Source organism: Schistocerca nitens, chromosome 1 (assembly GCF_023898315.1).
Source record: "Schistocerca nitens isolate TAMUIC-IGC-003100 chromosome 1, iqSchNite1.1, whole genome shotgun sequence".
NCBI classification, from domain to species: domain Eukaryota; kingdom Metazoa; phylum Arthropoda; class Insecta; order Orthoptera; family Acrididae; genus Schistocerca; species Schistocerca nitens.
Window position 1 is genome coordinate 529976031 of NC_064614.1, and position 16515 is coordinate 529992545.

General features: G+C 40.3%; 1 protein-coding gene across 7 annotated transcripts in view; it reads left to right on the forward strand.

Annotated features, from left to right (window-relative positions):
- The window catches only part of LOC126253529 (diacylglycerol kinase theta), a 741186-nt gene that overhangs the window by 523335 nt on the left and 201336 nt on the right, over positions 1-16515 (forward strand). For all 7 annotated transcript variants that reach the window (XM_049954942.1, XM_049954916.1, XM_049954934.1 and 4 more), the window contains one exon: positions 7238-7372. In XM_049954942.1, coding sequence (XP_049810899.1) covers positions 7238-7372 — 135 coding nt within the window. The remainder of the gene's footprint in view (positions 1-7237; positions 7373-16515) is intronic.

Here is a 16515-nt window from a genome sequence, read left to right on the forward strand (position 1 = left end):
CTCTGCTGTGCATAGTAGTTATGGAGCACTCTGCCACCAAATGTGGTACAAAGCACCCTCTGCTATACAACATTGATACACAGAACTCCCAGTCATGCAACATTGATATGGAGCTCATACTACCAAGCAACATTCATAGGATGCACTTTCTGCCACAAAACATTGGTATGAAACATCCTCTAACACACAACACATTTCCTGGCTCCTAACATTGGTATGATGCACCATGTGGCATGCAGCATTCGCACAAAGTACCCTTTGTACAGAGCATTAGTACAAAGCACCCTCTACATAACACTGATGCGAAGCACCCTCTGCTATGCACAGTTGGTATGGAGCACCCTCTGCTGTGCAAATGGTACGAAGCACTATGTGCCCCGCAAGAATGCTATGGAGCACCTTCTGCCATGTAACATTAGTACCAAGCACCCTCAACAATGGCATGAAGCACCAACTCCAATGTAACATTGCTACAGAGCATCATCTGCCACCCAACATTGGGTACAAAGTACTCTCTGCCATACAACATTGGTACAAAGCACCCTCTGCCACACAACAATGGGAAAAAGCACCCTGTATCATGCATCATTGGAATGATATGAAGCACCTTCTGCCATGTTAGCTTCAACAACAAAAGGAAACAGTTGATCAAATTTGAAAGTTTGCTTGAAAATTAATCCTAATAATACTAAAATAATACACAGCCAACAAGTCAAAAAGATAATATAATAATCAACAATGAAATAATAAAATCAGCCGATCATTTTTATTAACATATGGCATCTAAATATGATGACTGGATGGGTATTATAGAAAATAAACAACTGAGTAAAAAATAATATACTGGTTGTAACAATTCAATAAATGACTACTCCCCTTATTTAACATTTATGTGTTGTTATAAGTATTATAACCACCCTCTACAAAGTAAATTTGGTGCAAACCATTCTCTGCAAAGTAACCTTGGTATGACTACCCTCTGCAAAGCAAAATTGGTGCAAAGCACCCCCTGCAAAGTAACATTGGTGCGAAGCACCTTCTGCTGTGCAACAGTGGTGTGAAGCAGTCGCCACCCTGTAACACTGATACTATGTACCATCTGCCGTGCCTCATTCATACAGTGACTGTTGTTGATTGCTTACATTATCTTGTGGGATTCCAACTTCTTTAATATCTTCTTCTGTTTTGGTCATCCATTTTGTCTTGTTTTTGCTAGTATCCAAGGAGTAGAAAAGCAACTGAAATCACTCAACAGAGTAAAGTCCACTGCACCTGACGGGATACCAATTCGATTCTACACAAAGTACGCGAAAGAACCTGGCCCACTTCTAACAGCCATGTACCGCAAGTCTCTAGAGGAACAGAAGGTTTCAAATGATTGGAAAAGAGCACAGGTAGTTCCAGTTTTCAAGAAGGGTCGTCGAGCAGATGCGCAAAACTATAGGCCTATATCTCTGACATCGATCTGTTGTAGAATTTTGGAACATGGTTTTTGCTCGCGTATCATGTCATTTCTGGAAACCCAGAATCTACTCTGTAGGAATCAACATGGATTCCAGAAACTGCGATTGTGTGAGACCCAACTCGCTTTATTTGTTCATGAGACCCAGAAAATATTAGATACAGGCTCCCAGGTAGATTTTCCTTGACTTCCGGGAGGTGTTCAATACAGTTCCGCACTGTCACCTGATAAACAAAGTAAGAGCCTATGGAGTATCAGACCAGCTGTGTGGCTGGATTGAAGAGTTTTTAGCAAACAGAACACAGCATGTTGTTCTCAATGGAGAGATGCCTACAGACATTAAAGTAACCTCTGGCGTGCCACAGGGGAGTGTTATGGGACCATTGCTTTTCACAATATATATAAATGACCTAGTAGATAGTGTCAGAAGTTCCATGCGGCTTTTCGCGGATGATGCTCTAGTATACAGAGAAGTTGCAGCATTAGAAAATTGCAGCGAAATGCAGGAAGATCTGCAGCGGATAGGCACTTGGTGCAGGGAGTGGCAACTGACCCTTAACATAGACAAATGTAATGTATTGCGAATACATAGAAAGAAGGATCCTTTATTGTATAATTATTTGATAGCGGAACAAACACTGGTAGCAGTTACTTCTGTAAAATATCTGGGAGTATGGGTGCGGAACGATTTGAAGTGGAATGATCATATAAAATTAATTGTTGGTAAGGCGGGTGCCAGGTTGAGTGAGATTCATTGGGAGAGTCCTTAGAAGATGAAGTCCATCAACAAAGGAGGTGGCTTACAAAACACTCGTTTGACCTATACTTGAGTATTGCTCATCAGTGTGGGATCCGTACCATGTCGGGTTGACAGAGGAGATAGAGAAGATCCAAAGAAGAGTGGCGAATTTCATCACAGGGTTATTTGGTAAGCGTGATAGTGTTATGGAGATGTTTAGCAAACACAAGTGGCAGACTCTGCAAGAGAGGCGCTCTGCATCGCGGTGTAACTTGCTGTCCAGGTTTCGAGAGGGTGCGTTTCTGGATGAGGTATCGAATATATTGCTTCCCCCTACTTATACCTCCCGAGGAGATCTCGAATGTAAAATTAGAGAGATTCAAGCGCGCACGGAGGCTTTCCGGCAATCATTCTTCCCGCGAACCATACGCGCTTGGAACAGGAAAGGGAGGTAATGACAGTGGCACGTAAAGTGCCCTCCACCACCCACCGTTGGGTGGCTTGCGGAGTATAAATGTAGATGTAGATGTAGATTTACTAATTTGAAGATTTACTTTGTGAGCTGGTTCTTGTTCATTCTGTGGGTATGTCCATAGAATTTTGTCCTTATTTTACTAAAGGTGTCCGTCAGTGTTTCTGTCTGTTTGTAGATCTTCCTTGAGAGACTCTTTATCCAAATTCCTTCACGAAAAACTCATCCGAATATTTTCCTGCAAATTTCTGTATCCTGCTTTCCAATCTCTCTTGTTTTTGTTTGGCATTGAATCACCATTGCGATCCGATTGACTCAAAGGAATGTGCTAGCGGATGTATCTGGAGATCGGTGGGTAGCTTAGCAGACGACACTGCCCAAAGTGTTATATCCGGCATAGTTTGCTCACTGGCCTGCAACCATAGGCAGCGCCAGAGTTGCGATGGTGTCTGGTAACAAGGTGTTCTTCATACAAAATTTTTAGGATGAGCTCCTGGAGGGAAGAGGCAAAGTCATACCTTGGAGCCGGTTCGGAGGGAGGAGCAGGTCACAGATCAGGTCTGTGTGGTCGTGAAGGTGAGTCATGAGGCACAGGAACCTGGAGTTGTTATCGGAAATGTTGGGTAGTTTGAAAATATGCTCTACCAAAATGAACTACGTCACATGGTTGTCTTTTGACTGCAGCGGTAACTTCGATGGGCGTCCAGGGGGAGGATCAGATCTGAATGGTCATGAAAGTGTGTTATGAGGCACAGAAACCTGGAGGTGTCATCAGAAATGTGGTGTAGCTTGAAAATGTACTCTACCATAGTGAACCATGTCACAGGATTGTCTTCTGACAGTGGTGGTAACTTCGGTAGGCATCCAGGTCGACGAGACGGTGGAGAATTAGGAACCTCTGGGAACGTCGAATTGTTTTTGTGAGCCATGAAATCCCGTTCCGGCCAGGGAATGGTAGCACAGTAGTCCGACGCAGCAGGTGTGGGTGATCCCGCAGAGAAAACGGGCAAAAAGGCGGAGGGGGAGGGGGGGGGGGGGGTATATGTCCAATATGCCACAATTTCCATGTGTGTGGTCACTGAGCATACCTGTTGTGTCACGGACGGCCTTTGCGGCAGTCATGGTCAGTACCATGTAACGAATGGGCGGAAGGGCGATACGCCAGCCAGGGGCATCGCATTGAAATGTCCAACATCGGAGAAAATGCGGAAGGCCATTGTGGCAGGCACAGCTGGTGCTGTGGAAACAGAGAGTGGGTTTATGGCAGGAGCCGGAACCCTCTGTGTGGGCAGGGGTGGTAGAGGGGGGGCCGATTGTGAATGTGTGTGACATGTATTAAAGTCCACAACACCTGGCGGCGGCAAAGTTTGTTGTGCAGTGATGTATGTCACAAGATAGGGTTGGGGGTATGCCTCCATTGGCTGCACAACACTAGCACCAGGTGCTGGCCTGTAAACTGAACTCACACTATTATGGTCAGTTGCCTGCGAAGAAGCCATGGGTAATGCCCGTGGTGCGTTATTAGTGATGGTATGTCCTTCACTAGCATTCATGGGCGTCATAACAGGTGCAGAGGACAGCTGATTGAAACATGTTACATGTTGCAGTAATGGCGACTTTGCACATGGCACTGCAGTAATGGTTGCAGGAGCACACTGTGAATGAATGTTCAGCTGCGGAGGCAACCTAACATGTGCGTTCGGTTTATGATCACAATAAACACTGTTCTGAATATTGTCTGAGCTAAACTGCTCACAGTGACGAACACAATCTGGCAATACAAATTCTGAGTCCATTGTTCTGGCCGGAGGTGTAGCAAACAGTTGTGGTGAGGCAAACATCTCAGGTGACATGGGTGTAGTACGTGCATTGTAGTCTGCAGGAGAAAATCTATTCGTGAGAGACCTGATGAATACATCCGGAAAGTTGGTTTGAGCTTCCAAGTCCACGAGGAAAGCGTTGTGCGGAGAAGTCAAGGCGGTAAGCAGTCACTTGTAGCACAATGAACCGGCGCGGGAGACATGGAATGTACCCTAACTTTGTAACAGAGTCATCACTGTGGGAATGTGATGGGTTTCTATCCTGAAATCAAACACTTCCCTTTTATATTTCAATACAAATGTATATTTAAGTACAAGCATCTACATGTGTATACACAAGTCACATAAACAGACTGAATCATCTCAAACTTTTTGTCCAAAGAACTCGCGAGCGGAGAGAGAGTCCTCATTTGCAGTTCAATGTTTATATCAATGCCACAGTCTCACCTCCAAGTATATTTTAGTCTCATATCCAATATATTTACTCCTTGATGATATTTGTTGCTGACAACAGAAGTGTGAAGTGTAATTCAAAATACAAAAATAATTTTCTTGTAGATTTTATCTCAGAGTTAAGCTATGTCTTTTGCTGGAAATGTCTCAAAAAGGCTCCCATTTTACGTGAAGTAAGAAATCGGGAATTCTCACTTCTTCAGAAGAAAATTAAAAGCATAACTTATTTGTGATTACTCCTACAAGTTATCTGTTTATCTAGTCATCTGTTTATCAAGACTAAATGATTGAACATTTCTGTTACCTGCCTTATCGTAAAGTGGCATTATGTGGTTGTGGTCCGAAGACTTGTTTGATGTAGCTGTCCATGCTTCTCCATCCTGTGCAAGCCTCTTCATCTCCAAAAAACTAATGTGAACTATATCCTTCCACTAATTGTATTCATCCCTTGGTCTCCTCATACAATTTTTACCCCCTACACTCCCTTCCAGTACTACATTGGAGAATCCATGATGTCTAAGAATGTGTCTTATTAACCAATTCCTTGGTTTAGTCAAGTTGCACCACAAATTCCTTCTTGTCTCCCCAATTCTATTCAGTATTAGTTACATGACCTACCCATCTAATCTTCTGCATTATTCTGTAGCACCACATTTGAAAAGCCTCTATTCTCTTCTCATCTAGACTGTTTATTGTACACATTTCACTTCCATACGTGGCTGTACGCCATACAAATATATTCAGGAAAGACTTACTAAAACTTAAATCCATATTCCATGTTAGGAAATTTCTCTTCTTCAGAAACGCTTTTTGTGCCATTGCCAGTCTACATTTTATATTCTTTCTACTTTGGCCATCATTAGCTACTTTCATTGCCCAAATAGCAAAACTCATCAACTACTTTTAGTGCCTCATTTCGTCAGCATCACCTGATTTAATTCGACTACATTTCATTATCCTTGTTTTGCTTTTGTTGATGTTGATCTTATATCCTACTTTCAAGATGCTGTCCTTTTCATTCAACAGCTCTTCAAAGTCCTTTGCTGCCTATGACAGAATTACAAAATCATCGGCAAACCTCAAAGTTTTTATTTCTTCTCCTTGAACTTTTCTTAATTACTTGCTTAATTACAGATTGAAAAACATTGGGGATAGGTTAATCCTTGTCTCATTCCCTTCTCAACCACTGCTTCTCTTTCATGCCCCTTGACTCTTATAACTGCCATTTTCCAGGGCTCTGTCAAGTTGTTCTCACAATATCATATCTCCCATTTCGTCTTCATCTACGTCCTCTTCCCTTTCTATAATACTGCTTCAAGTTAATCTCCATTGATAGACCTTCCTTCCATCTTCCACCTATCAGCTTTCTCTTCTTTGCTTAGTACTAGGTTTCCATCTGAGCTCTTGATATTCGTACAGAAGCTTCTCTTTTCTCCAAATGCCTCTTTAATTTTCCTGTAGGTGGTATAAATCTTTCCCCTAGTGAAATATGCTTCTAAATCCTTACATTTGTCCTCTAGCTATTCCTGCTTAGCCATTTTGCACTTCCTGTCAATCTCATTTTGTAGATGTTTGCATTCCCTTTTGCCTGCTTCATTTGTTGCATTCTTATGTTTTCTCCTTTCATCAGTTAAATTCAATATCTCCCGTGATATCCAAGGATTTCTGCTAGGCCTTGTCTTTTTATCGTTATGTGATGGTGAATTGTAAGTTGTTATTAGAGAGGTATTGCCTTCCATTGTGTTTGAAAAATACTAGTAGTAGCTACTTAAAATAGCTGAGGAAACAGCACATCTTCTGCAAAAGTAGTGGCTTTCTTGCTAATTTATTGGGTTACATTTCACTGGTATAATCACAAATAGCAGTCAATGGTATTGTGGTAGTTCATTGTTAATGTAGTAATAGTTTGTTGTTAATTTAGTGAACAAATTAAGTTTATATGATTTGGTTCTGTTTTGTTAAAGTGCAACTTGACATATTCCACATCTCTCAAGGTTCTTCTTGATGGTGTCTGGTGGATGTGATGAATGAGTGCCTCAGATATGAATAGATAATTGAAGTGAGAATATAAATGGAAAGTATTTGATGGAATGTATGTTGTTTGTTTGGTACTCAGATGATTGAAATGAGAATATAAATGGGAAGTGCTGGAGGGAATGTATGTTGTTTGTATGGTATTCAGTATGCCTATAATCATTTTTTAATAAACAGCAATGTAAAATTATGCTGAGTTTTGAATTACTTATATTTATAAAACAGTTTTACAAACAGAATTTTAATTTTTATTACAGAAATGGTAAAAGTCTATGATGGTAACAGTTCATATCGAAGGCGCATATTCCGTGTCATCACTGTGCCAAGACAGGCTTCATTAGAACAATTCCTCACAGCAGCACTTCGAGCATTCCATATAACTAAGGATCCAGGTAATAACACAATATATAACTGTGGTGACATAGACTAAATTAATTTGTCAACTTACATTTTCAATTTATCACAAGAAGGGCTTTGTCTTGCTTGCTTTTGCTGCAGAGTGCCTGGCCCACTATTGTTGCACACTTATATCTGTTTAACTAATATATTGCCCATCTTATAGTGAAGCTTGTAACATATATTTTCTGTGTTTAGCAGTTGTAATTCTAATAGGAAGCTACTACGTATAATATTAGTGTAATTAAATGTGTGCAGTTTCAGAGGATAACAGTACATATGGATACCAAAAATAGCATTCTGTTATAAGTACTGTTATTAAGTTTCTGCATTCATTCTTTTATTGCCTAATATGGAGAACTCATAATTTTTGTGGCTTCCCCACCACAAATGGTACATTCTTCATCGTATATAATATTTGTCAGTGAAAGCTCTCTCCTACATACACAGAGGTACTGACTCAAATAATTGCAGCCAACTGCATACACTATGTGATCAAAAGTATCCGTACATCCCCAAAAACATAAGTTTTTCATATTAGGTGCATTGTGCTGCCACTTGCTGCCAGGTACTCTGTATCAGTGACCTCAGTAGTCATAAGACATTGTGAGAGAGCCGAATGGGGTGGTCCGCAGAACTCACGGACTTTGAACGTGGTCAGGTGATTGGGTGTCACTTGTGTCATACATCTGTATGCAAGATTTCCACAGTCCTAAACATCCCTAAGTCCACTGTTTCTGATGTGATAGTGAAGTGGAAACATGAAGGGGCACGTACAGCACAAAAGTGTACAGGCCGACCTCATCTGTTGACTGGCAGAGACTGCTGACAGTTGAAGAGGGTCGTAATGTGTAGTAGGCAGACATCTATCCAGACCATCACACAGGAATGCCAAACTGCATCAGGATCCACTGCAAGTACTATGACAGTTAGGCGGGACATGAGAAAACTTGGATTTCATGGTCTAGTGGCTGCTCATAAGCCACACATAATGCCGGTAAATGCCAAATGATGCCTTGCCTTGAGTAAGGAGTGTAAACATTGGTTGATTGAACAGTGGAAAAACGTTGTGTGGAGTGAAGAGTCATGCTACATAATGTGGCAATCCAATGGCAGGGTGTAGGTTGTTCTTTTGTGTGGCACTATCACAGCACAGGCCTACATTGATATTTTAAACACCTTCTTGCTTCCTACTGTTGAAGAGCAATTCAGGGATGACGATAGCATCTTTCAACATGATTGAGCACCTGTTGATAATGCACGGCCTGGTTACATGACAATAAAATCCCTGTAATGGACTGACCTGCACAGAATCCTGACCTGAATCATATAGAACACCTTTGGGATATTTTGGAACGCTAACTTCATGCCAGGCCTCACTGACTGACATCAATACATCACCTCAGTGCAGCACTCCATGAAGAATAGGCTGCCATTCCCCAAGAAACCTTCCTGCAACTGATTGAACGTATGCCTGCGAGCGTGGAAGCTGTCGTCAAGGCTAAGGGTGAGCCAACACCATATTGAATTCCAGCATCACCAATGGAGGGTCCCACAAACTTGTAAGTCATTTTCAGCCAGGTGTCCAGACAATTTTTATCACGTCATACATATGTTCCATATGTTACTGTAATGCAGTACGTCTGGTTAAAAATATTTTGTTAAAGTCACTGAAGATGGTGGATTTTGAGCTTTCAGGGCGAGGAGTCTCACCAACAGGAAAATGACGGGTGCATGGAATACTATGGGTATATAAGAGTGAGGCGTAGGGGGAACCATCGTAAAAGGCACAGGGGATTGAGTGAGAACAGTCGTTCATAATTTTCTGGCTGCATCACACTCAAGAATCGTAATATAAGTAATAATGGACCAAAGTTTTGTAATTAAAGGCCGTTTAAATGGATAATAAAGATTTATGGCTAAATCAGTAAAGTCAACAACTCCATAAATATTTGTTAAATGTAACATGAAAGGGAATATACGTTATCATTTAGAAAATGTGTGCTAATTTATGTAGGAGAGTGTACTAATTTATGTAGGAGAGTAACAGTTTTCCTCATGTACAATTTACTTATGTATGAAAGACAGCTGATAAATACTGGAAAATGTATGCACAGAACAAAATAGGACACTAAATTAATGGAATTATATTATCATGTGTGTTGAATGAGTGCAGGATTCAGGGATGTAAACCTTCTGCTCTACATATGCATATTGCTTACACTTAATCAATCAGTGGGAAAGCAATGAGCAAAGACTTAGATTCAATTCACACTGAGGCAATACTATATGTGGTATGATACACAGTGCAACAAGCAATACGACGCAGAAGCAACCTGCATTGTCGGAGCACATAGAAACAGTAGAAGTGGCTTATTTGGTTCACACTTGATATGACAGCAATACAACACCAATATGCGTCTCTATTGCATTGCCTTATGCCACAGGGCATACTGGTCACTCCATGCAACTGGTATTGTACAACACATGGGGAGGGAAATTTCATGTCATCTGATGTACCTCAAAAAAATTGTTTTATGTAGATGAAGCAAAGGTACATCTCTGTAGTTAGTATCTCAGAAAACTTTTACTTTTCCTGTAAAAAGTTAAAAACACTGTCCTGGGTTTCACACATGTTATCCACATCACAGTATTTTCCATTCAATTTTGAGAAAACTCTGGAAAAAAAAAATCACATCTTATAGGCTGATATCACAGCTTAATAGAGAGCTGGTTTTCTTTTTACTACTGCCCATAATTATTGTGGTACTTCAAATTAAAATATAACACTGTGCATATTTTGAAAAGTTTGCATTGAAAAATTAAGTCACTGGCCAGTTTTCAGTTGGTGCATTTTAGGGCATATATTGCTGCATAAGAAATGCGGCTAACATACTGAAATTGTTTTTAATGCTGGAAGAAGAACCCTACCTCTTTCCATCCTCAAGTATATACATTTTTATGTTTGGCCACGATGAACTAGATGCACCCCACTTGACACTATGACCCAGTCACTCACATTTGTGCTGTCAAATTGGAAAGAAGTCTTGACCTGTGCGTTTCTTTCTGTGCTGGTTATAGTCAAAATGACGTTTACACAGGAGGGCAGTTCAAAGATGATCATTTTCATTCAGCTCGTTGAAAAAAGCCCTTGTATAATCAAGAAACCACATTATTTGGGCCCCCCAACTCTCATCTCATTGCCCATACATGAAGGTGTTCCCCTCTCCTGAGCATGTACCACCACTTAAGGAAAATAAAGACAGCACAGCAGTTTTAATACACTGCTGTCTGCCACAGACCCTCAGGAAGTGGAAAGTTGTTAGATGTCAGAAGAAACAAGTAATGTGGTTGATCTCTCTCCAAAAGAAAAGCCGAAGCCAGCAAGAGTGATGCTAGGGAAACATTTGCTGACTGGCTGGAAACTGAGAAACTTAATTAAATTAAAAGAAACCAGAATTCATCAGTTGATGATGCTGACTGGATGTGTTTTCAGTCATGCTGCCTGATTTCAAGAAACATAGTGACAGGTTTAGAAGAGTTGCAAAGACAAAATGCCTACTATTTTTGCATGAGAAGCTGTACAAAAATAAGATGGAGATGTTGGAATTTTCCTCCATGTCCATAGAATTCCTCCATTTCAAATACATTGTCTATCCCTGCATGTAATTCACTGATCTAACTTCAAATCTGGCAACATTCCTTGTGAATACATCTGAAGCTGAATCACTTGTAGCTTTTAAACCTGTGCCCATTATTTATGTATGTACTTCATTGACTAAAGTACCACACTAAGTAATCTTACTAAAAATAAACTTTTGATAGTGGGATTTTTAATGACATTCACACACTTTCACCAACTTACCTTCTCAGCAGGAGAAATAGCGAGTTGAAAATTTGTGTCATTCCTTGTCAGAGTAGCTGATACGAGGTGCATTCAAGTTCTAAGGCCTCCGATTTTTTTTCTAATTAACTACTCACCTGAAATCGATGAAACTGGCGTTACTTCTCGACGTAATCGCCCTGCAGACATATACATTTTTCACAACGCTGACGCCATGATTCCATGGCAGTGGCGAAGACTTCTTTAGGAGTCTGTTTTGACCACTGGAAAATCGCTGAGGCAATAGCAGCACGGCTGGTGAATGTGCGGCCACGGAGAGTGTCTTTCACTGTTGGAAAAAGCCAAAAGTCACTAGGAGCCAGGTCAGGTGAGTAGGGAGCATGAGGAATCACTTCAAAGTTGTTATCACGAAGAAACTGTTGCGTAACGTTAGCTCGATGTGCGGGTGTGTTGTCTTGGTGAAACAGCACACGTGCAGCCCTTCCCGGACGTTTTTGTTGCAGTGCAGGAAGGAATTTGTTCTTCAAAACATTTTCGTAGGATGCACCTGTTACCGTAGTGCCCTTTGGAACGCAATGGGTAAGGATTACGCCCTCGCTGTCCCAGAACATGGACACCATCATTTTTTCAGCACTGGCGGTTACCCGAAATTTTTTTGGTGGCAGTGAATCTGTGTGCTTCCATTGAGCTGACTGGCGCTTTGTTTCTGGATTGAAAAATGGCATCCACGTCTCATCCATTGTCACAACTGACGAAAAGAAAGTCCCATTCATGCTGTCATTGCGCATCAACATTGCTTGGCAACATGCCACACGGGCAGCCATGTGGTCGTCCGTCAGCATTCGTGGCACCCACCTGGATGACACTTTTCACATTTTCAGGTCGTCATGCAGGATTGTGTGCACAGAACCCACAGAAATGCCAACTCTGGAGGCGATCTGTTCAACAGTCATTTGGCGATCCCCCAAAACAATTCTCTCCACTTTCTCGATCATGTCATCAGACCGGCTTGTGCGAGCCCGAGGTTGTTTCGGTTTGTTGTCACACGATGTTCTGCCTTCATTAAACTGTCGCACCCACGAACGCACTTTTGACACATCCATAACTCCATCACCACATGTCTCCTTCAACTGTCAATGAATTTCAATTGGTTTCACACCACGCAAATTCAGAAAACGAATGATTGCACACTGTTCAAGTAAGGAAAACGTCTCCATTTTAAGTATTTAAAACAGTTCTCATTTTCGCCACTGGCGGTAAAATTCCATCTGCCGTACGGTGCTGCCATCTCTGGGACGTATTGACAATGAACACGGCCTCATTTTAAAACAATGCGCATGTTTCTATCGCTTTCCAGGCACTTGAATGCACCTCGTATTTGTGGCTCCAGAAAGTGGAAACTGTTTGGACTCGTTCTGTAGAATTTGTGTTATTGTCGAGAGAGTTGACAAAACACCACAGCTGAACTAGAGCTGGTGAAACACCACAGCCGAACTGTCTGTTATTAATATTGCGGTACAGGTGCTCCCAGTACTTCCTTTCTTTTCAGTTATTTGAACTTTAAATAATGCTATGCCATAATAACATCATCTTCAGAAAAGCTCATGATTGCAAATGAAACAGAAATGTGATTTGTGCTGACCTGCAGCTTGTAATAATGCAGGTACTTTGCGCACCATACTGCATTGCATTTCATCCCAGTGGAAACACAAATTGCGCAATGATAAGCATCATGTTGCACTACCTTTATTGCAACATATCGTATTGCATATCGTATCGGCTCAATGTGACCACACCTTAATGTGTGACTGGACATGTCCTCTGTTTGGTCTACCTGTATAAAATGATTTTGTGTTGTTATTGTATTTATGTGTTTTAATGTGATGTATCTGAAGCCTGCTCACAGAACTAGTCCAGCATTTATGTAAGTAATAAGAAACTGTCTGAAAATAATGGCCAGGTATAAGGTGTTCACATACAAAACATATCATATACACTAGTGATAAATGAATTTTTCTCATTCCTCATTTCCTATTACGGTGTAAAAATTGCTAATAGTTTACATATGATAAGTTTGAACCTCTGACAACCATTTTCAGCTTTGTATTATTTAGTGACATTTCCTTGAATTCCTTTCTTCCATCTCATTTCTTTATACATTTCTTCTCCATCTTTGGTAAAATAGGAGCATTCAGAACCTCAAGGCAAAGATCTGTATTGTTTGGTACATAATGTATATATTAAGCTTTTACATTCAATCTTGCTCTTTCAGTTGCTATAACACAAAGAGGCAAAATTTTTCTATTATTTATATTTTGTCTTTCATATTTTACATATATACATTTTTTTTCAGTTAAATATGAGTGTCAGTTGCTTCCTTCAACAGATAATTTCATATTCATTTGACAAATGTATTATGAATTTATCCCTACAGAGTTTTTGTGGTAACTTAAGAATGCGATTTTTACATTGTCATTATCTACTTTCTTACCTCTGACCAAAAGATCAGTAACATAAATGGACAAGAAATTAGTCACCTTCATTCTAGCATCAGGGAACATGTTCACAACTTTGGTAACATCTGTGATTTGCCAAGACGTGCTAGAACAAATTTCCGGCTGCAGGAAATATGAATGTACAACCTCCTCTTACACAACAATTGTGCTGGTTGCCCAAATTAGTTGGATGCCATCGCTGATGTTTGTTGCAATAGCTCTGGAAGACCCAATGACTTTCAGTTCTGTTCAGACCTGAGGATTTTGTAGGACTGAATACATGTGTAACTGCTCATGAATGTTCTGAATCAGTCCAAATTACCCTGTGGACACAAGAATGGGTCCATCGTATTTATAGTTCTCACCAATTCATATCAAGAGCCATAATTTAGGGAATGTTAAACCCTGTGTTAAGGTAGATTGACTTCCACTGTTCCAATCCATTATAAACACTCTTTCCTGTGATACTGGATAAATTTCACAAATTGCCACTGCTGTTTTCCATGTATGTTGCCTTGGTGGAGATGGCTGTGAACAGTATGTAGAATACTATTAAGTAAAATATGACATAGTCTGGTTTTTCAGGACTTGGCAGACATTTTGCTTTGATCTCATTGATAAACTTGTAAAGGACTGTCTGCATCCGTAATGCTTTCTGATGATACAAGCATATTAATCAAGAGCCCAAACAGCCAAACTACACACAGCTTAAATGCCAGCTAAACAGATTAGCCAGTTAACAGTGAACAACTTAAATCTTAATCTAACAGAAACATACATCATACAGTATCGAACAAATAACTATTATTGACAAGTACCGGAAATGGATTATTAGACACTAAATGAAATCTTGAATGTAAAATTACTTTATATTCAAATGAATAACATACCAAAAGGTAATTGAAACACTGATCAACTAATCAAAAATCTCAGTATGATGAAAATGTTCAGTCTCTTTCATTCTTTTGACTGGTAAACAAGAATGCTAACATATTTTGTGTACTTTCATGATGTTTAACCATTTGTCATGGCTGTAAGCCTGAGAAGATTTTATTCAGTCATGTCACTGCGAGACCATACACTGAAAGTTTCATTTATCAAAGCATATAGTGAGAATATTATTTGAAGTAGCTAACTGCATCTTGCAGAAGCAGTATTTTATTTCAGCAGAATAAAAGATAAAAAAGTATTTTACAAGTACTGACAGTACAATAATTCCACAAAGCTCACGTTTTTGTTGTATGTATTTTACTGCTATCAGTTTCAAGTATGGCTCATTGTCAGGTGGTATCTTTATAAAATCAAACTGCAAGAAACATACAGAATCCATAATATTGCATCAATGGATTAATAAATAAATTATCTTATACATTGACAATATGCAAAATGTTTCATTCCTTAGGCACTCCATATTCTTCCAGGAGATGGTACTGGTCAAAACTTGTGAATAAAATTTTAATAAACATGTGTCCAGAAACATTACTAGTTGTGATATGGATCAGTACAGAGTAGTATAAACTGTCTCCCTGTTGACATTCATTACACATTTCTTATTGGCTGTGTTTCTCTCTCTGTGCTTAATCCTCTGACTGTAATGTATAACACTTGCAGCTGTCTCCTACATCTGCCATTCCATACGTACCATTTTGAGGTTGGGATAGCATCTAAACAAGATTAGTGACAAATTAATGGGTACTTTTTATCACCAATTTTTGCATAAGAAATTACTGAGACTATTAGGGTTAATTACCCCTACAGAAAGAGATCAGGTGTAGATTATGAATGACAGTCCGCCTCCGTATCGTAGCGGTAGCATTACCGCCTACCACGCCAAGGGGCCCGGGTTCGATTCCCGGTTGGGGCAGGAGATTTTCTCCGCTCAGGGACTGGGTGTTGTGTTGTCCTCATCATCATTTCATCCCCATCTCTGGCGTGCAAGTCACCCAATGGGGCGTCAAATGCAATAAGCACTTGTCCTCAGCGCCCAACACCCCTGAATGGGGGACTCCCGGCCCACAATGCCGTACGCTCATTTCCATTTCATATGAATGACAGAGCACAAGTCCCTTTCCTGTACCTTTTACAATGGTACCTCAGACAAACATGTAATGAGTTATGGCTCAGTTGTCAATAAGCTCCAGTAGTGAGGATTCCCAATTTATCTGATCTTAGTATCTTATATTTATGGTTTTGGAGATATTTAAAAGCACTGATGTATTCCACACTCACAATCAGTGCACGGCATGCTACAGGAGCATGTGTCCCATTCATGTGACCAAATCTGAGGGCAGCCATGATTCTTTAAGAAGAAGGGCTCAAGGATGTGATAACTACATCGAACAGATGACTATTATAATACAAAATGTTCCCATGGCATCACTGATCCTTGCTACCTGGATTCTGAGGCCATTGTTGCTCCTTTAGATGGATTGCTCAACTGCAGAAGGCAACTAGCATTACACGTGGGTTGGGAGCAAGGCTTACTATTTGCATTATTGTACCCAGAATTGATCATGTTCCTCTGCTTTGGAGCCAAGTCTAAGATATGAAACAAAAGTTCAGATGATTGTGTGATGATTGTAGATGCTGATTTCTCAATCTCTGATATTAGTGGAGGATTGAAGGGCTCCCTTGATAGGTCAGATGTACACTATATGAAGGAAGTTACTACTTGGGTAGTGGAATATGTCTGGTATGTATGAGAGGGCTTTTACGCTATAAGAAACCCTTCATAAGGTCAGTGATGAATTACTGGCTGTAATTCAAAAAATCTGAAGCACGTTAGAGAAACATTTTTCCT